This window comes from Ceratotherium simum, chromosome 3 (genome assembly GCF_057802395.1).
Source record: "Ceratotherium simum simum isolate JZ-2026a chromosome 3, ASM5780239v1, whole genome shotgun sequence".
NCBI lineage: Eukaryota > Metazoa > Chordata > Mammalia > Perissodactyla > Rhinocerotidae > Ceratotherium > Ceratotherium simum.
The window spans coordinates 45,448,399-45,470,886 of NC_141902.1; the positions used below are offsets into that span (position 1 = coordinate 45,448,399).

The 22,488-nt window shown below is 32.8% G+C and overlaps 1 protein-coding gene across 2 annotated transcripts in view; it reads right to left on the reverse strand.

Moving 5' to 3' along the window:
- The window catches only part of FAM227B (family with sequence similarity 227 member B), a 206,498-nt gene extending 187,296 nt beyond the window's left edge, over positions 1 to 19,202 (reverse strand). For both annotated transcript variants that reach the window (XM_087427054.1, XM_014780403.2), the window contains exons 1-7: positions 18,879 to 19,202; positions 16,749 to 16,802; positions 10,892 to 11,123; positions 9,591 to 9,658; positions 7,503 to 7,538; positions 6,666 to 6,770; positions 3,311 to 3,409 (exon numbers count right to left, since the gene is read on the reverse strand). In XM_087427054.1, the coding sequence (XP_087283180.1) occupies positions 3,311 to 3,409; positions 6,666 to 6,770; positions 7,503 to 7,538; positions 9,591 to 9,658; positions 10,892 to 11,123; positions 16,749 to 16,802; positions 18,879 to 18,926 (642 nt within the window). In that variant the 5' untranslated portion in view covers positions 18,927 to 19,202. The remainder of the gene's footprint in view (positions 1 to 3,310; positions 3,410 to 6,665; positions 6,771 to 7,502; positions 7,539 to 9,590; positions 9,659 to 10,891; positions 11,124 to 16,748; positions 16,803 to 18,878) is intronic.
- Between the last annotated feature and the right edge of the window lie 3,286 nt (positions 19,203 to 22,488).

Below are 22,488 nucleotides of genomic sequence, written 5' to 3' on the forward strand. Positions count from 1 at the left end.
TATAATGTTTTTAGGATTCTCAAAGAACCAGCCTTTGGCTTCCTTGATTTTCTCTAATCCTTTCTTTGTTTTTCAGTTTTTCTTTTTATTGGTTTACTCTCTGATCTTAATTATTTCCTTTCTCCTGCTTACTTTGGGTTTCATTTTCCCCTCTTTTTCTAGTTTCTTACGGCAGAAGCCGGGGTCATGGTTTTTGAGAAATTTCATTACTTCTAGTATAGGCATTTTAATGCTCTAAATTTCTAAATACTGCCTGAGTTACATCCCACAATTTAACCTGTATTTCATTTTCATTAAGTTCAAAATACTTTCCAATTTCCCTATTGACTTCTGGTTTGACCCACAGTTACTAAAAAGTGTGTTATTTAGTTTCCAAATATGTAAGGATTTTCTGAAAAGTTTTCTTTTGTTCTTTTATAATATAATTCCATTTTAGTCTGAAAACATACTTGGTATGACTTGAATTTTTTAAAATTTATTAGGATATTTTCCTAGACCAGAATTACTTGGTAATTGTTTAATATGTATGTGATAAAAATGTGTATTCTGCTGTTGCTGGGAGGAGTGTTTAATAAATGTCAATTAGATCAATCAAGCCGATTGACAGTATTCCTCAAGTCTTCTATATCATTTTATATCATTACTGATTTTCTGTATATTCTACCAGTTATTGAGAATGAGGTGTTGAAATATTTAACTATGCTTATGGATTTGTCTATTTCTCCTTGAAGTTTTAAAAGTTTTCATTAAATGTATTTCAAAGCATTTTTATTAGGTGCATAAATATTTAGTATTGTTATGTCATATTGATGAATTGACCACTTTATCACTATACAATTACTCTCCTTTTCCCTGGTAACATTCTTTGCTTTGAAATCTGCTCTGTATGATGGGTTCAAAAAAGTTGTGATTTTGTAGGTTAAATGGCTTTTCTTCATTGTTGTATGGGTGGAAGTGATGCATTTTCCAGCTTTCAGAATGTTTTTGGGAGCTAGAGTCCCAAGGGCAATTTTTAAAAACGTTAAGGGTACTGCAATGTCATTACTGAAATTCTTCTAGTCAAACACTGTCAAGATGGCTTTTATCATTAGCCTATACGTTGGTCAGCAATTTTTGGAACACTGTGTTCTCTCTATCAAAATAATAATAATAATAATAATAGATGCATCCACTGAACACTTACTATATATCTAGCTCCATGTAAACAAACAACTTTACATGCATTTTCTCATTTAACTCCCTCAAAAAACATATAAGGTAGGTCATTTTTTTATTTCATGAAAGACTTGGAGAGGTAAACAACAATTCAAGGTCACATCATTTACTAAGTAGATAAACTTGTTTTTGAAAGCCAGCTCTCTTAACTCCATTATATTGAATCCCCTATTACATTTATATAGTATTTCAGTTTACTAGGTGTCTTCTTATTCATGTCACTTTTAGTATACACAACAATCCTAGGGGAAAAAAACACGTTATAAAAAACACGTTATATATTATTTTCTACCTGTTTTTTCTTGTTTGTTTTGTTTTTCAGAGATGAGAGAAGTGAGGCATAGAGATATTTTTTGACTAATCCAAAGTCTCACACTAACTACTGGGAAAACCAGATTTAAAATTTTAGTTTTCTGGATTCCAGTCCAGTATTTTTTCTACTAGATCAAGCTACCACTAAATCATAGGGAATAAGTAAAGGAAATTTGCTTTTATATTAATCATATAACAATTACTGAAATAAGTTTTAGAGCCAGATGCTGAAGCATTGCTATACTCTAGAGTATGATTATATATTTTTTCATATTATACTATTGGTAATTAAATTATATAAGTGGCTCAGGGTTTTATTATATTCCAGTTATAAAATCAGTACTATTTGTTCTTCATAAAGTAGACCCTAAAATAGATATAATTTATATGTTTTGTATTCATCTGAAAGTGTAGTACAGCAATGTACTGGGTCATTAATATTTCTGTGTCAAATTTGTGCTTGTTCAAAATAATAAAATGCTATTACGGCCTGACAAAAACAGTTACTAGGAATATTGCTAGATTATGTTTCCTTCAAAAACTTGTTACAGGGGCCGGCCCCGTGGCTTAGCGGTTAAGTGCGCGCGCTCCGCTGCTGGCGGCCCAGGTTCGGATCCCGGGCGCGCACCAACACACCGCTTCTCTGGCCATGCTGAGGCCATGTTCCACATACAGCAACTAGAAGGAAGTGCAGCTATGACATACAACTATATACTGGGGCTTTGGGGGAAAATAAATAAATAAATAAAACAAACAAACAAACAAAAACTTGTTATATATAATCCTAACAGATCTAAGTGGGAAAGTAATGCTTCTCTCTGTTATTACGGAAAAACATAAATTCGGGATCCAGATCTAGAGAAAGAAATTTAAGGTAATGAAACTCTCTTGATTTCACAAATTTCCTTAGTTAATTACTTTGTAGAATTGATGCACCACTTCCTATGCCTCATTCAGCTCCTAACAATACCAGAACTACAGGACAGATGCTCTTACCTAGAATTACATTAATTACTCTAACAAAAAGCACTAGCTGAATGGTTTGTATGTAAAATTTGTTAACACCCATTCCTTCAAGATATGAAATTTCTATGAGAATCCATAAGCAGTTTTCTACGGGTACTTTGAGCTGGGAAAAATTGGAGAGTTGCGTCATTTTCAGGCTTCCTTGATGGGGCGGCACACCTTCTTAATGCTGACTGTGATCCCCTGGGCTGCCGTATTTTCCATTCTTCCAGATCCAGAGGCCTCACAGCAGTCATTGGTATTCCCCACTTTTTCCAAGCGCACGTATTCTCTAACATAAGACTCCTGTGCTGCTTATTTTCATTCTCTTGTTGTTTCCCAGATGCCCATGTCTTTCTCTTTCTAACCCTAATCACAATTTATACCTTTCTGAATCAAATGAAGACCCTCTCTCCATCTGATCTGTAGACTATCTTCCAAATGAAACCTCCTTCAATGTCACTGATTTGCAGTGGGTTTTCAGCACATTATAGTATTAAGTAAAGCTACAGCTTTATTATTCACTGCAATGTTTGATTTCCCTAATCTTTTTCTGATTAATGAAGACCCAGGATCTTTCAAATCCATATTAAAGTCTTAACTCCTTTGAAAGAACTCTAGATTTCAAACAGGATTCCTAACAAGTATGAAATACTAAAAAATCAAGCTCTATGAAGGGATCCAGAAAAACATTTTTTGTTCCACTGCTACCTCTACTGAAAAATTAATTATGCTGCAAATCAACTTAAAATAAGAAGTTTAAAAAATATTATTATACCTTAAATTTATGGAGAAACCACCACCAAAAGGAATCATGCAAAAGAGCAATAGATGCTTCTGAGAGAAAATGAGTCTTCCACATTTTAAAAACTTTTTCCTACGGAAAAAAAAGACACATGGAGATCAAATTAAAATATATTATAAAACATGTTAATGTAAATTGGCTTTATAAAGAGTATGTATTCAATGGTTATAGACTAGCAATGTTCAATAGAAATTTAATGTGAGCCATGTATGTAATATTAAATTTTCTAGTAGTCACTTTAAAAAAGTAAAATGTAAAATTAATTTTGATGACATTTTATTTAAGCAAATATATTTAAAATATTATCATTTCAACATATAATTGTCACAAAAATTATTAATGAAATATTTTACATTCTTTTTTGGTACTGGGTCTTTGAAATATGGTATATATTTTACACTTACCACACATCTTAATTTGAACACTAAATTTTCATCATAAATACTAGATCGGTATTTAGATTTCATAAAATACATAGTTGTAATTTTGTTCCAACCATAACTGAAAGTTTTCCCATTGAGCTTCATCCTAAGTTTAAACCCTATCTAAACATCATGACTACTGGAGACTATAAGTCCTGGTTTAAATAGGTACATTCAATAGATCATTTTATCTTAGTCACTGAAAGTTTCTAAATGCCAGATTCAGTGGGGTTCAAGATTTCTTTTAACGAAATTCATAGGTATGAATTCCTGTTCCTAAAGTACAAGTCTACAAAAAGAACGTCGTGCAAACTTTTATACCAAAAGATCATTTATCATGTATTCTGTGGGGGCACTTCTCTTTCATAGGCCACTAAGTATAGTATGGAGGACACTGGTAACAGCTTCAACTTAGATTTAGTACTTCTTAATTACAAAGAACATATGTAAAGTATATAAAGAAAAAATTAGAAAATTGAAATACAGGAGTAAAAGCTGAATACTTTTGTTTAAATTATTTGCAAATTTCAAGCAAAGACGCTCCTTAGTGTAAACTAACAGCATGATTGCTTTTATTCTAAGTTTTGGTTAAGTTTAGTATCACTAACCTTGTTTTTCAGGAAAAATATATTTAAATATATTTTTAAAAATATTTAGTGAATACAACATCAATATTTAGTCAAGACAACCAAAAAATGAAAATTGGCCAAAAAACCCAAATCCAGCTTAAAAACTTAAATGGTTCTCTTCCCCACCCCCCACCCCACCCTTTGTGATACTTCTTTGATTCAAGTAAATGTAAACATACCTTAAAGCCCATAGATTATGTGACTTGGAACTTTTTCTCTTACTATTGACTCTAGGTTGGACAAAATCACCTCTAATGTTCTCTTGAATTTCTATTTGTGTATATCAGTATGTTTGTGGCTCAGCTTTCTCCTCTTATACCCATAATAGAGGCCCTTTTAAACTCAATTCAATTAAATAAAATTTTTAGTAAGCACATCCATAGCCAAGGTTCTGCTCTGAGTGGTACAGGAGATAATATACACTTTCTCTCATCAAGAAACTTAATCTACAACTCTATGTGCAGGAACGTGTTTGCACGGAGTTAGGCGAATTCAGTCAATTTCATGGATTCCCACACCTTCAAGCATGAATAGTAGCCCTTTAGCCTTCTCTTTCCAAGTTTCAAATCTGTAAGTTCAGTCTCTTTATATGTTATTATTAGCATTTCTGTGAAATAAACTTCCCTCTGATATTTTTATTTTCCTACACTTATTTTCTCTTCATTTTAATGTCATCATGTATTTATTTTAATGCCATTGCATTGCACATGCTCTAGAAAACAAATTTAAATTCTTTTTTGAAATCAGGTAGGGGTACTAACAAATAAAACATTGGGTATCTATGCCCCGATATACCATTGGTACACAAACTCAAAATATCCTAAACTCAGCTGCTAGTCATATTCTGCCCCACCCCCACCGTATCTACTTCCACTCCTCATTTTCCTATTTCTTTCAATAATGTCAGCATCCTCCAAGGTAACCATACTAAAATTCCTCAAGGCTGTAGTTCAATATCTTGTTTATGTGATTGCCTTGTGTTAGGTATACATGCATCCATGGTTAAAATACAATCCCATCTTAGAACACACAATGTTCGAGTTAGAAAGCATATTATACATTATCTAGAATAGTACTTATAAAATTATTTTAACAATAAGTTGCCTTAATTTTTTTACAAGAATAAAATATTTTCCCTGAGGCAACCTTGGAAAATATAGTCAGAGAAAAGAATAAATATGCTCATGACCCAGGCGTAACTACAATTAGCATCTATAGGTTTTCTCTATGAAAGGGGATCTGGTGATTGTATCAAGAGGGCAGACTGAGGCTTCCCTCTCACAAAAATCCCGTAAAATATAACAGAGAATTGAAAAACATCTCTATTAGCATGGAAAATAAGAGAGAGTGTCATTACTGAAACATTCTAGGTGGAGTTGTCAGCTGAAGTGCTCTGTGGTTCCCTAACTGAGGGGCAAACAGGAGATCCAAATCAGATCAATCAGACTCTACTTCTTGGAACACTGCCTCTTGAAGAGAGTGAAAAAAGGGCAGAAAATAATAGCTGGAATTCATTCATCCAGGTTTAATCATTGATTATGCTCCTTCTGATGGAGTGTAGAGGACTATAGTAGGAGAGAAAACAACTGGGATTTTGTGTTGAGAAATAAAGAGCCACAGGAAGGCTGAGGGGTGAGGGATGGGGATGAGGGCCTACTGGGGGCCAAGTCCATCTCAGAGAATTGTCCAAAAGGAATCTTCTTGGGTGTACAAGGAGCATTGTTTTAGCCACCAGGAAATAGAAACTTTTTTAGGTGACCACCTAATATATAAGTGTATGGGAAATCAATACTGGTAACCACCCAACCCTCATCCTGCCCCGGCAATCAATGGCCAATGATCTACTTCCCTTCCCATGCCTGTAGTTTTTCATCAATTGGCTACCCTGTAGGGATACTACTCAAAAATTCCCCAGATGTTTGGAGGCTCAAAAGGTGCGGTTATGGGGAAGGGCTCTCATAAGTTATTTTGGGGTCAAAATGAGCCGGCTAAAATATCCTGAACTGATAGAGCAGGGAAAAACACTTGCTATAGTCACATGCCAAGCCAGTGCACACTAGCAACCTCAGACTCCTAAAGCAGTAGCACAAAGTCTAACACATTGTCTTCCGGTGATCAGGGTGTTAAACATCACTGGTCTTTCCTGCCAGACTTAATGCCTAAAGGATTCAATCTTGCTTAACACCTAATTTGTCACAGCTTTAAATAAAGGTCTGATTCATTAAATCATATTCTCAAAATTTATCATACAATAAAAATAAAATAATGTTTACATACATGAAAGTTATGGGCTTTTAAAATGAAAAGATAAATTCGTTCAGCATCCAAATGTCTGGGTAGTTGAGTAAGCTCATTTGTTTTGAATCCTGAGAAGTTGCAACCCTAGAAAGAGGGAAATATCACATAACAGTAATGACGTCACTCTTTTTGGTATAGTAGCCTCATATCACTACAGAAGACAGCTAAATATTTAACTATCATGCATTAACATAATTATTTTACTTCTTTTTACTAAATTAAATGAAAAATATTTATCCAATCTAAGAAAAATCTTCATATTTTCTGCTTCCCTAAAATTAAGAGCCCCGGCATATTCATATGCCAAATACAAAAGCAAAACAAAATCATATTTCAGAAGTAATTTTGACATAACTCAAATGATCAAGAATTTTAGCTAGACTACACATAAAGAAGTGGACTAAGCAGGGCCAGCCCTGTGGCGTAGGGGTTAAGTTCGGTGTGCTCTGCTTCAGGTGGGCCGGGTTCACAGGTTCAGATCCTGGGCACGGACTTATACCATTCGTCAGCCATGCTGAGGCAGAGACCCACATACAAAGTGGAGGAAGACTGGCACAGATGTTAGCTCAGGGCTAATCTTCTTCAAGCAAAAAAAGAGGAAGATTGGCAACAGATGTTAGCTCAGGGCTAATCTTCCTCAGCGGAAAAAAAAAAAAATAGACTAGGCAGAAACAGGAAGCCTCTATACCTGTTCCCAATTCTCTCTCCTGGGGGCCCTATCTATGTTTCTAGCTACAACTATATTATTGTAAACATTCTTTTATTGCCACATAATACTTCTGATACATAATCTCGTAGAACAGAAATTTTGAATACCTCTATATTCTTCTTTGTCTTCATTTCATCTGAAAGCTGGAAAACATTTAAAATAAAATCTTTAAAATTCTAAATTAAAGAATTTTGTAAATTTGTTCAGTTAACATGTGTCTGTGTCTGTATCTCCTACTGAGGCCTAGATTGCTGTTGCTGTTTTAGATGCTGGGAATACAAATATGGTCCTTGCCCTCAAGCTGGTCATAGCTCAAGAGGGGACTCAGATACATATACAAACAAAACACAAAGAGATAGGACTATAACAGAAATATAAACTAACTACTTATTGCAGTTTGGGTTCCCAGTGAATAACTGTTGACTAATACCCATATCCCAATAATCTCCTATATACCAACCATAATCCATTTAATAGCATGGTGGAAAACCAATGTCATTAATTAGTAATAAAAATTACTAATAATTAATACTAATTAGTAATAAAAATTTAAGATACCTAGGAATAAATTTAACAAGGAATGTATAGAACTTATATGTAGAAAATCACACCAATTTACTGGTGGATCTAAAATAAGATCCTTGGTTTTACTTTCTTACACGAAAATAAACACTAAATGAATTAAAGAATTAACCACAAAAATATTAATCTGTAGGAACAAAACTAGAGAATAAAGGTGAATATATGTATGATCTTGTGATGAAGAAAGCCTTCTTAAATATTGTGGCACTAAAGGCAGACAATTTACATAGAAAATTATAGATCCATGAAAATATAAAATTCTATATAGCAAAAAAAATACTTTTGGGTTAAAAGGAAACAAAGAAAGTGGTATGTGTATAATGGATGTTACTGAGAAGGGTTAATATTTTTAAAATGTAAATAGCTCTTAGAAATAAAAAAAGAAAAGTAAAAAAACGGCCAAAGTTCATAAATAGGCGATTCACAATTATAGAAAGACAAAGGCTAATAAAAACCTAAAAAATCAACTTCATTGTAAAATGTCTGCAATTGATTACATTTATACCTAAAACTTTGCAAACATTAAAAAATGTAACATTAAATGTTGACAAGGAAATGAGTACGAGATCAATCACAAACTCTATTGTTCCAAATATAAATTGGTACCACCTTTTTAGAGAATAATTTGGCAATATGTACCAAAGTACTTAGATTCTCACATTTCTTTTCCCATGTGGTTCCACTTCTGGAAATCTGTCTTAGGAAATAATCATGGGTAAGCACTATCTTTAGCTCCAAATATGTTCACAGCAGCTTTGTAAATAGTAGTGAATAATGAAAACTAACTTAAGTGTCCAACAAGAGGGCTATTACATTAGTTTATTTTTAAAATGGTACAGAAGAATATTTACTGATGAAAATTCCATACGACATTTAATGAATTAGAAATACATAATTTAATCTGAATTTTCTAAAAAATATTTTAAATAAAAGAAAAATTAAAATGACAATTAAGTAGTGAGATATATGTGGTGTATCTATTGGTGCTAGAATTAGGATGCTTATCCTTTTAGTGTTATCTATTTTAATTTTCTAAAATGACTAAGTCATAATCAGGAAAAAACAATAAAAGTAATTTTAAAATTTGAAAATAACATTTAATGAGATGTATGGACTAGTGGCACTTAAAGTTTTTATAGCTTTAATATTGTATAATTTTAGAATGCATTTTTGAAAAAGACTAAGTTTCTCAAAGTAATTCAAAAGTCTATTATAATTCTAATCAAACTCTCAAAGAGATTTTTTTTTTTAATTTACAAAGTCATTCTAAAGGTAATCAAAAAGAATTGTTAATTTTTTCTAAAGGAAGAGGACTGATATGGGACCTGTACTACTAAGTATAACATGTTATAAACTATTAAACAACCAGAGGATGGAATATATACATTAAAATAAGTCTTCAAGTAACTTGCAGTGATGTGAAAATGCCAACACTCTAATACTAAGTGTGTAAAGTAGAATATGAGTCCAGCTATTTTAAAAACACAGAGATAGACAGACAGATGATAAAAGACTAAAAGAAAATTTCAAAAAATGTTATCAGTGCTTATCTATGGAATTATATTATCTGTGAAAATATAATTTTTCAAGGAAGATGAAAAGAAATACCATACCATTATCTTCTTTTTCTTATGATACTTCCTTAGAAATGCCTTGTGTCTTTCCAATTTTCCTTGAGAACCTTAAAAAAAAATAATTCACAACATACATACATATATATATACACACAGCCTTTAACAGTAAAAAAAAAAAAAAAGAAATTATATATGAAACTATTCAATGAGATCAACTAGCTTTTTGGTTAGCATAATGCTAGATACACACATTCTTACTTGAATGAATAAATACCTATCATATCTCCTGTTTCCTTTTGTTTTTTAGAAATGTCAAGTTCCAACTAATAGGTCTTTAGTATTTACTCCTATATCTAAAGTTTTACCTTAATCCCTTCCTACTGAACAAGCCCATGTTTTTCAAATAGCTCAGCCACTTACATTTGGTTGCTTCACGGTTACTTTATATATACTCTCTATATAGATACATATATAAGCTATATATATAGTTTGTATAATTTCAAAAATATTTTTTAAAATTAAAAAATAATTAAAAATTCAATAAGAAAATTTAAGGTAAAACAGTAGTGACGTTAACAGTAGTGTATCTTAACACAGTCTTAGAATTTGAAAAATCAAGGCCCCAAAAAAAGATATTAAATATCTAAATAATATAAGTAAATTTATTTAATACATAGAAAATACTTTATAAATACAACCAATATCATCATCATTAAGGCTTATATATAATGTTTACCTATTAAATCAAGACTATGACAAGAATCACCATTACTATCTATTTTGGAAGTGTTAATAAATACAATTAGATAAGAAAAAAGTTACACAAATATTGAAAGAAGTAACAGCTATCATTACTTGCAGATATGCTTTTCATTCCACCTGCAGTTATACAATATTGAATGCTAAATACTTTCTACGAGCTAACCTAGCTCATGTAGGTCAACTCTCACCCCTTTTACTTTAGGTCTTAGGTACTTCCCTTCTTATATCCTGACCCTTGCTGATTTGCTTGTCTCTAGAACCAATATCAGCTGATGCAACCCTGTTTCACTGATATTTGGCTACCTCTGCTCCACCTTAACAAAGTTGACGCTATTTTAGGCTTTGTCCTAGCAACACTTTCTTTGAATCCACATGTTCATGTTCAACTAAAAATCTGTATTGGACTATTTAGAAATGAAAAGGTCTTAAAATAAAATACATGTTTTTAGATATTTTATACCTTAGGATTTCATTCTTTATGAGAATACTTACACAGAGACAGACAGACACACACACACACACACACACACACACACACAACTGACCATTAATTTACTCATATAAAAAATAAAGTTTACTTGTCCTGGAAATTACACTGTCCCACTCAAATATTTTAGAGGCATGGTTTTTCAAAAGAATTGAATATTCTTCTAATCGTGACTCCATGATCATGATTCCATTATCTATTCGTGGGACATTTCCCCACAGATGTGAACAAATTGAACTTAATGAACTATCTTCTTTTATTTTCTTCAGAGTATATAACCATTTATCATTATCTCCAAAGTGGATTTCCCTTGGCCAATAATCCTGCAAAAAATGCGAGAGAATACAACTTAATTTTTAATGAATTTAAATAATATAATTCAAAATCAAGGAGATAAAATCGAAATTTTATTCCACAGCATTATTTTTTACTAAATGTATTTTTAAAAATTTTCAAAACAATTATAAACTTTAGAAGTTTCAAATGCTTTACAAATTTTTTTTTCCTGAATCACCTGAAAATAAGTTGCTTACTTAACTGATGCCCCATCATCCTTGAATACTTTAGTGTGTATTGACTAAAAACAAAAACATTCTCCTATATAACCATCAGAATCAGGAAATTGGCACTGATACATTGTTCCTATCTAATCCTCAGACTCTATTCAAGTTTCATCAACTGAACCAACAATGCCCTTTATAGCAAAATGATCTAGCTCAGTATCACACATTACGTTTACACTTATGTGTCCTTAGTCCTCTTTAGTTTACAATGTTCCTCAGTCTTCTCATGACCTCTATGTATTTAAAACCACAAGTTCACACTGATACCCCTAATTTGAATTCCAAACATTCTAGTTTTCTCTCTTTGCATATTACAATTACCATCTCCAACAGTGGAAAATCTAGCTGTTATTATCCTTAACATATGTACTTATTGATCAATCTTTTCAGGCAACCAATCTCTCCTACCTGCTGCCAGCCTCTTTTCTATGTGGATGCCCTTCTCATCCAGCTTAGGCTCTGACACCCTATGCCAGGCTGCCCATTCTGCAGGAACACCCTCAATACCTCTCCTTGGGCTCTGACTTCCCATACCAGGCCACAGCCTACCTCCTCACCTCCCTGAACGGCCTCCCCACCCTGGGCCACAGGTGGATACCATTCTCATTCCCTTAGATTCTGACACCTGTGGTGTCACATAGACACCCTCCTCATCGGGTAGAGTTCAGATAGCTTGCTCTGGGCTACCACAGCACATCCCCCTTTCCCCTGCCAATGTGGATACCTGTCTTGTTTTGGCCTCCAAATTGCTTTAGAATTAAATTGTTCAGGAAGGGAAGGAGAGGAAAGAAAGGGAAGAAAAGAAAGGGAAATGAAAGGAAGGGACGGGGAATCACAACATTAATATTTGCAATTCTAAATACAAGATTATCTTTTAATACAATTTATTAATAGCAAAACAAAGTTAACTGACATATTTAAACATTTGTAAGAGAATGTTTTCTGGAATGGTAGGATATTTGCACAAAATGAAACTCTTTATTAGAATTTGGGTAAGATATTCCGGAAATTTAGCTAAATGGGAATACATCTGAAGTCTGCAGATCAGGAACTTTAAACCTGCCTTAGACTATTCCACTTCTCTTTTTCTTCCTTTAAAAGCTTCCTAAACTCAGCATACATATCCTTATTTATGAATTGTTCTCTCTGATGGTAACAGGTACCTGAATAATACCCAGCTTTTAATGCTAGGAAACTTTCCTAGAGGGATCTAGGCCCCCCTGCCATTTTTGAAAAGAGAATTTTTCTTAGATACATAAGTGCCCTCTCACAAATCCTACAAATGTATACTTAAACAAGACACATAACCACCTGGGGAAGTTTTCCAGCATTAAAATCTGCATATTATCTGTCAAAAAATACAAAGATCTCAGAAGAATAAGATATGATCACAGGATACAATCCCTGAAGACAAACACTGTCAAACTAGAATGACAGCCACATTTGAAAATAATCCTTATGGGCCGTGTGTTGCTATTGTTAGGGGAGTAGGGAGAATGGAGAGAGGCTAAAATGGAAATAAATTTGAAAAAATTTTACAATATGCGCAAACCTTTATGAAAATGTATCCTTTATGCCAGACTTGAGATATCACATTCCCTGTTCTGAAGATATTGAAGTATATTATGAGGTGAAAAAAGCATCCTGAAATCCCACAAGCCTGACTGGACTCTGTCTTCTCTACTTTACCAAGGTAATGAATGGATTGACTGTGGTCCCAAAGCCATTAACATGGAGAAGCTGATGTTTAAATAAGCACTGATTCTTTCACTGGATTCTTGTGGCTGTACAATTAAATGGATACAAGGTGATGATCTTGTAGTAGATCACATCTGCCTTTCCCCTTCATTTCTCTAATTACTTTCCTTCCTCATTCCTTTCTATTTTGCTTTCAACCAGACGCTGCTTGAATAGAATATTATCTGAAAAGTAAATATTGTAGCCAGACCTAGGGAAGGGAAACAGGGGTCAACTAGTAGTCAATAGGCAGACGAGCTGTCAGGCAAAAGTGATGTCATTACTGCCAGAGAGAAAATCCACACTACTAGAGTTGAAGCTTCCAGAGTCCACAGTGATTATATTAATTTAAAAGCAAACGCATTCCAATTCCAAAGAGACAAAAGAATTGGACTGGAAATTTCTGTTCCCTGAAAAGTTAAATTCTACATTATAGCACTACAGTTCTCAGTGATAACTTCAGGAAAACATTTATCTTATTTAAAACAAGGTCTGTGACGGAAGAATTGGCTATGTACTTGTTATGTTTATTTTAATTACTGCAATTAAACTCTGGCAGTGGCAGAAGCACGAAATATTACATACTAGCACAAAACTAGAGATGGAGCCTAGTAGCTAGACAAAAGGGCTCTCCTGAAGTTGGGAGAGAGATTTTATTTACTGAATATATGGTTAAGTCTTCACCCATGTTCTAAGTCCCAAAAGATAAGTGCTGAAATCAAATAAAAGGTAAGAAATAAGAAGCATGATTAGGGTTAGAGGAAGAAGTAACTATGATCAGCTTTTCTTCTCTTATCTTAAGCTTTAATATACGGAGGGATTTAAGTGAATGGATGGATGGATGGATGAATGGATGGATGGATAAATAAACAAACAAATAAATAAAACAAGCTGTTCTCTGAATAAAGAGAATGGGATTGAAATAATTATTCTTTCTATCATAAAGTACCTTTGATTCTATGAGAAAAATTACAGTAGGGATCTGAGTATCCTTCAGGTCTGGATTATAAACCTAGCAGGCCTGTTAACAAAAACTGACACTGATGTGCTAAGAGAAGATGAATTAAAATACTACCAGATAAAAGTCACATGAGAGCAGGATAAAAAGATATAGAATAAGAAATAAATAACAGGGAAGATCAAATGTGATATATAGATAAGGAAGGAATTCAAACCAACTCTTCACTACCTAAAGAACTGAAAAGGAATAAAGAAATGTGACAGTAGAGAGAAATAGGGCAGAAGGGGGAGGTGATGTAAATTCCACAAGGGCAGGGATTTTTCTCTGTTTTGTTCATTGTTGTATCTCCAGTCTGCAGAATAAAATCTGGCAAATAGCAGGTAGTGAATAAAAATTATTAAATTAATGAATAAATAGGATAAGTAAGAGAATTGATAATGATACATCACTAGTGGAACAAAAGGATATTACGAAAATAAAATATAAAAATATTTTTATAAAAATAGAAACAGAATAGGACGGAGTGAAGGGGCAGAAGCAGGAAGAGAATGTAGGAATTGATCAATACAGAAATGAGAAGAGAAATGATTGAAGGTAAGAAGGTACAAAGAACAATAACAAGAGATAGGAAGAGGTGAAATATAAGAGGAGAAGGTATAAAATATTAAAATTACAAAAGAAAGAAAGAAATCACAGAAATTGGCCAAAATGAGAGGGCTTTAGATGATGTGATAAAAGATAAAGCATACGACATGAGAAACTAATAGCTAACGTTAGGTTCCAGGTACTGTTCTAACTGGGATTTGAACACAGGCATTCTGACACCAGAGCCTCTGTTCTTAACCACTACACTACTATGCAGATATATATCTTTGCTTTCATATTTTAGAAGAAAATTAAATAGATAGACTTTCAAAGAAGCTGTAAGTAGTTTAGAATATATTTTTATTTCTCTTCTATTTTATTTGTTTGTTTATAATATGCGTCATTTCTAAAGAAATGACAGCTCCACGAAGGCAGGGATCTTTGCGTGTTTTTCTTCACTGTTATATTCTAATTGTTTATGTGCCTGACACACAGTAGGTGCTCAAAAATATTTCTTAAATGAATTTGAGGAAGTTATTACTTTTTTACCATTGTTTATAAGACAAAAGCCTTGTCTGCAAACAAAATATTAAATGTCTAGTTATTTTATTCCTGAATGTTTTCAAATATCCAATAGTTTGACAATGCATAGACATAGTCAAACATTAAGAAAAATAACTACAGAATACAAGTATTTGGTTGGGAAATCCAGACAATATGAAAAAATTTACAGATAAACCCATAAATGACAAAATGGTAAACTGGGTATGTTGTTTTACAATTGCTGACAAAAATTAAAGGCTATCAATATAGATGCTGTCCTTCACATACCTTGTATGGTACTACTTACAAACCATTAATAAGACATGGCTTCAATTTTGATTTTATTCTATCTTTGATGAAGGGCTGGCTTAGACCTAAGATCTTGATTTTGTTAGTATTATTCTTAATATAAACAGAGTAATTATGAATTTTCCACTTCAAATAATTAGAAATAACTGAAATCATGGATCCTCAAACATATATGATGGTGTAGTCCAAATGTCGCCATAATTATTTGCTGAATTTGGCTTAATTTTAATTATAATCCTTTCTCCTTGGCATTAAAAAAAACCTCAAACATTGTGATTAGGCTATAGCACATTTCCATCATTATTTAAATAAAAACAGTTGCAAAAGCTTGTCCTAAAAGTAGTTCGAAATATTTGGCTCTGTAAAAGTGACTGAAAAAACTTTTGTAAACTAGGAATGTTTTCATTTCCTATTTGCTCCTAAAAGGAACTCAATTCTCTTCAAAACATTTAAAAAATATATATATTTAAGCAAATATAAGAAGAGAAAATGGATGTTTAAAAATACGTATTTTTGAAACTCCATTGTCATAGTAAATTCTGCATATATTTAAGCATAAATAGGTGCAAATTATTTCAAGTCCAATCTACTCAAAATATGTACATACCTCCTAAAAAAACCCTCCTTTTTCTCTCTGTCTTCCACACCAATGTCTTTATCTTAGCCCTTGACACTCCTCAGTGCAAAACAAACCTGACCTTCAGGCTCACAAGTGCATAGACCCAAGGGAAAACTTGTAGCAAGCCCAATAAACCCAGAAGTTAGTAGTTATACCTACCAATGGAAACTGGAACTTTCCACGTGAAAACATATTTTGAATATTATACTCTGATTCAACAATCAAGGAATATTGATGCAACACCTCTGCAAATTACCTGTGAGTCTAAGCTGTGGTGCATGGATAGATGAGGTAAGTAAGCATAATTGTCAGATATTGTTTAAGGTATAAATGTGTAAGACAAAAATCTTACATTACCAAAATTATATAGAAATGTCTGTATAATTCTTCTGATAGAATATAGGGCTAGAATTTTTTAAAAGTGAAAAATAGTATAGAATATTGACAAGAGAGAATGACTACAACAAAAAGGTTAGTGAAAGGAGATAAATATTTATAAACGTTTCCCACCATGAAACGTATTTCTTGAATTTCTATTCTTAAAGCCTTTTCCTAAGCCTAGGCCTTCTACATCTCCATAACTGATATTTTCAAAGATGTACTGGCACATAAAACAGGATGCTCTACTTACCCAATTTTGAAGCTTTAAGAATTCTTCAACGTTCTTTGGAGGTTCTTGCATTTGCTAATGAAATAAAATCAATATTTCTCATTAACATAAATTCAGATTGTTTATGACGCTTATACATAATTTACTTAAATAAATTATGATATTGGACTCACGTCATAATTTTCAGAACCGTAAGATATTGTAAAATATTCACCTTGTAAAGTTCCTGCACTTTGAAAAAAAGGACAGAGATCAATGTTTAGATTCTGAATCTCCAAACCAAATTCTGTAAAAAGCTTCCCTCTTATACACTGCTCCTAGAGAAAAGCTCCACACGAATCCTGCTGAATGTCCTCATTTCAAATTCCTACAAGAGTTCCAAGATATTCTGGGGTATTTTGGATGGTGTCTACAATAAATCCAGAGCCAAAAATATAATAAGAAGCTCCTCTTGCTGAAGAAGTACTTAAAAAGCCACACTAGTGACATGGTGAAAATAATTTAAATATTTGGATGCTTCAGTGTAATAAGTAATAATCCAATTTTTATTAATAGTTTCTTTGTAAGTTGAAAATATATTCTTTCATTAGACAAATTAATTTTAATTGAGACCACATCTTGCTCTTCCTCGTCTTAGAGACTGTGTATACATTCTTCCTTCCGCTTAGAAGGCCCCCTGTCCCAAACCTTCTCCCTCCAATCCCTTCTTGGCCTACTTAACTCTTATTTCAAATATCAAATTAAAAGTCACTTTTTCTAGGAAGACTTCCTTGGCCCCCAAAAATATTCTCTATGGTAACACACAGCTGATTTGTATCTCTATGAGAACAGAAACAATGGTGTAATCACTGCTGAACTGTCAAAATTTCATACAGGGGCTGGTCCCTGGACAGTGCATAATAAGTACTTGCAGTATGCATAAATTAACGAACAAATGAGTAAATGAATGTCAGAGAAATATGTAGATACTTAAAAAAAATAATAAAACCATTTCTAGAGAATGAAAAAGCAGTGAGAAGACAAAAGCAAGAGGAAATTCAGAATATCCTAATATAATACCCTAATGGTCTGATGATAACATGCATGAAAAAATTACATTACATTTTAATTTACTAAAACACATATTTCACATCAATAGAGAAAATGATCGAGATTACAAAATTACAAAGCCATGTTTTATAAAAATAACTACACATTTGAGGTTGAAGAGACTGTTTCATTCTCTTAATATTTTTTAAAATATATAATGAATATAAGTAAATGTATAACAGATAATACAGTAACAGAAAATAAAAAATATACATATGTGACAATCATTATAAAAAATAAGTGTTCAGAAGCAAAGATGCATAGAGCTGTCAAGAAAATTTTATGGAAAACAAGGAACTCTAGGCCTGGTCAGATTGAGACGGGTAAGAAATAAGAGATATGGTGTGCACAGAATGCTTAGAGACAAAAGAATGTTCATGATATAATATCTCCTGGGATAGCGAGTATAGCAGTTTGGCTAGAAGGAAACTATTAGTATATTTTGAAATGCACAGAATATGAAGGAGCCTAATTAAAACAATTTAAATGTTGACTTTTTTTTCTTGTAATGGCTGCCAAACAACTTCTAGTACAAAGCACTAAAAATAATACCCACATTTCAATTAAAGGGAATTAGAAAAATGAATTAAGGAAGTGAAACTTGCAGAGGAAAGTTTCAGCTAATTTCAACATAAAATTCCAAAGTTCTCTAGGGAGAAATTTAAAAGGAGGTGAAGCATAAATTAAACAGATTTCTGCTCTTGGTAAGAGGTAGAAGGATGCAAAATATCTATGTTTCCATGGTAACAACAAGAAAAACCTGGACCAAATAAAAATCTTACTTTTTTATGGGGTTTGTGAAGAGTGGTGAATACCAGTAAACAGGACTGGCTACATAATCTGTGACAATGCACAGTCTCTTGTTCAAAAATTATTAAGAATTGTAAGATGGAAACATCAGACCATTAAACCAAGTGTAGGGTCCTTCTAATCACGAGGTCCTGTGCAACTGCGCAAGTTGCAAGCCCATGAAGCCACCCTACCTGGAAGCCTCGATGACCTGAAATCCAGAAAGAAACATTCCCTTTATAAGTAAGCATAAAGCTAGGACAGCTTCCTTACCCGGTGGCGAGCTCTGCGCATCCATTGAGGGAAGAGGTGGCCTGCCATGGTGCAGTAACTTTGCAGAGATGAAGAAAAATCAGCTGGGCCTTAGGCGTCAGCAGCAGCTGGGGAACAAACTGGAGTCTGAAAGACACCCAAATGCAAAAACAAATCACTCAGCCAAACAATCCTTCCCCAGCCCCAACACCTCACTTCTGAATTCCATCAAAATGCAGCAGTGGAGCAGGGGCTGGAAAGATAGAGAACACATATAGGCCAACACATTCTTAAAGAACTTGGGATCCAGGGCTCTGACAGAGTTGACTCTAAAGGTGAACCAAAAATATCTAAAACTTCAGTTCAAACTTGTCCCAACTCAATATTGACAAGATATTAGAGGTGGCTATGAAGGGGCAGGTTGGAGGTTGGATTAGTCACAGATAAACTTAACCTAATTCAAGCTGCTTCCAACTCAAAAGCTCAACTCAAGTTTAGGAGAATTCTAAAATATCAGCCTCTTACTCTAAATGCCAAGGAGGGAAAAAGGCTTGTGTTCTCTGAAAACTAAACTAAACTAAATTAAACTTCAGTCACTACAATTTTTTCTACATAATGTCTAATATACAAAACAACTACAAGACATACAAAGAAGAAGGAAAATGGGATCCATAATCAAGAGAAAACAGTCCATACAAACCAATTCACTGAGAATCCAGTTACCGTAATCAGCAGACAAGGGCTTTAAAACAACTATTATAAATATGTTAAAGATTTTACAATATGGATTGGATTATAGCGCATGAAGAGATGGGGTATTTCAAGAGAAATAGAAATTCTAAAAAGGAAACAAATGGAAATTCTAGAACCATGCAAACACTAACCATAAGAAAACTGGTGTGTCTACATTAATATCATGCAAAGTAGACTTCAAGACAAGGAGTATTACCAGACATAAATAAGGTTATTTCATGTTGATAAAAGGTCAATTCATTAAGAAGGCATACAAATGCTAAATGTGTTTGTATCTAATAAAATAAATATAGCAGAAATTGATAAACTAAAGGCAAATATAGACAAAACCACAATTATAGTTGGAGATCTTAACACACTTCTCTGAGTAATTGATGAATCAGGTATACACACACAAATCAGTAAGGAGATAAAAGATTTGAACAACATTATCAAGCAATTTAACCTAATTGACATTTATAAAACAACTACACCCCACAGCTGCAGAATACAGAATCTTTTTAAGTAATGGAACATGGGACATTCACCAAGATGGACCTACACTGTACCATAAAACAAGTCTCAAAAATTTCAAATAACTAAAATCATTTAGAGTATGTTCTCTGACCACAATTGAAGTAAAATAGAAAACAGTCACAAAAAAAATCTAGAAAATCCTTAAATATTAAATAATCCATTTCTAAATAAAATATGGCTCAAAGAAGAAATAATAAGGAAAATTAGAAAAGTTTTCTAACTGAATGTAATGAAAGATAATGAAAGCACAACATATCAAAATTTGTGGGATTCAGCTAAAGTTATGCTTATTAGAAAACAACTTAAAGTATTTAGGAAGCTAAAAAAATGAAAAGAATTAAAAAATAAATAGAAAAAGGAATAAAAAAGATATGAATAGAAATCAATGAAATAAAAATATGAAAACAGTAGAAAAATCAACAAATCAAAAGTTGTTCTTTTAAAAGATTAAAAAATGGATAAACCCTTAGTAGATGTAAATGTTTAAAAAATGAGAGAAAAATATAAATGACTAACATCAGGAATGATGGAGGCGATATCATTAGAGATTCTACACACATTAAATGACTAAAGGGCATATAATTTAACACTCTGTGTCAATAAATATGACAACCTAAATGAAATGGACACATGTTTAAAAACAACAATCACCAAAACTGAAAGAAGATATAGTAACTTTCAGAAATAGAGAAGGAGGGCACACTTCCTAAATCATTTTACAAAGCCAGTATAACTTCAATAATAAAATCTGACAAGGATATTACAAAAAACATTATAGACCAAATATCCCTCAAGGACACAGATACAAAAATCTTTAATAAATTACTACCAACTTGAGCCCAATTGGGTATAAAAAGGATATGTCATGCTCACACGTGGTTTATCCCAGGAGTTCAAAAATGAGTTACAATAATCCTATAATGTCTTTAATATATCATCAGTATTGAGTGGGATTCAAAGCTGTGTGATTTGTAGTAGTCCTTAACGTATGAATTTAAAAATTCTATGTAATTGGTCATTTAAAACTGATTTTTCTTCATAATGACTTTTAAGACACATTATTCTAAAGATTCACAGAAGACTTGAGCATAAATATTTTCTATTTAGGTATTTTCACTTCAAACCTAGTATTTTCAAAACACACTTCATGATCATTCCTTGAAACAGGTCCTCACTCTCTAAATCTTGTTCTTGTTTTTAATGGCAGAGGTTTCATAATCATCCAGGTTTGAAGTCTGAATTATGTTAGACTCTTCCTTCTCTTTTGTTATCTCCTCTATCCATTCTATCACCATTAAGCCTTTAAAAAAATCTCCTTAATTATGCCTTCCTTTAGAGTCCCAATATTAATATAATAATCAGTTATATCTATGGCTTGTTTCATCCAAGTCACATGTGCAATTTATTTATTTATTTGTGTTTCTTAATCTTTTTATTCAAGTAAAACACACATATAGTAAATTGCACAGATCTTAAGTGTATGGATCGATTACTTTTTTACAAATCTACGCACCCATATAACCAACGGGCAAATCAAGATATAGAACATTACCAGTAACCCAGAGTAACCTCTTGCTCCTTTCCAGTCATTTGCCTCCCGAATGGAAACAGTATTCTAACTTCTACCATTCTAGATGTTTTGCCCATTTTTGAACTTCATTTGAATGGAATAATCAATATGTACACTTTCTCTCTGGCTTCCTTCACTTGATAGTATGTCTGCAAGATACATCCAGGTTGTTTCACATAGTAGTAGTTAATGTTTTTTCATTGTTGTGTAATATTCTATTGTACAACATATACAAAAATTTATCCATTCTACTTTTGATGGACATTTGAGTCATTTCCTGTTTATGTAATACAAATCAAGATAATATGAACATTCTTGTCAATGTTTTTTGGTATACTTGCTATAGAACTAGGAGTGGGATTGCTGAGTCAGCTTTACTAGATACTGTCAAATAGCTTTCCAAAGCGGTTGTACCTGTTTTTCACTCCAAACAGAAGTGTGTGGAAGTTCTAGTAAATCCACATTCTTACTAAAGAATGTAGTATTATTTAGTCCTGTTGTATCTTTAGTATTGTCAACACTTTTAAATTTAGCAGTTCTGGTGGGCATGTAGTAGTCTCTCGTGATTTTAATTTGCATTTCCTTAGAGAATAATGATGTTGAGCAACTTTTCATATGCTTGTTGGCAATTTGGGTATCTTCTGTGAAGCAAATGTTCAAGTCTTTTGCTCATTTTTTATTAGGGTGTTGGTATTTTTTTTATTGATTCACAGAGTTATCTCTCTCTGTTAAATATATGATGTAAATCTTTTGTCAGGACAAAATAGTGTGCATTATTTTAATTTTTTTATT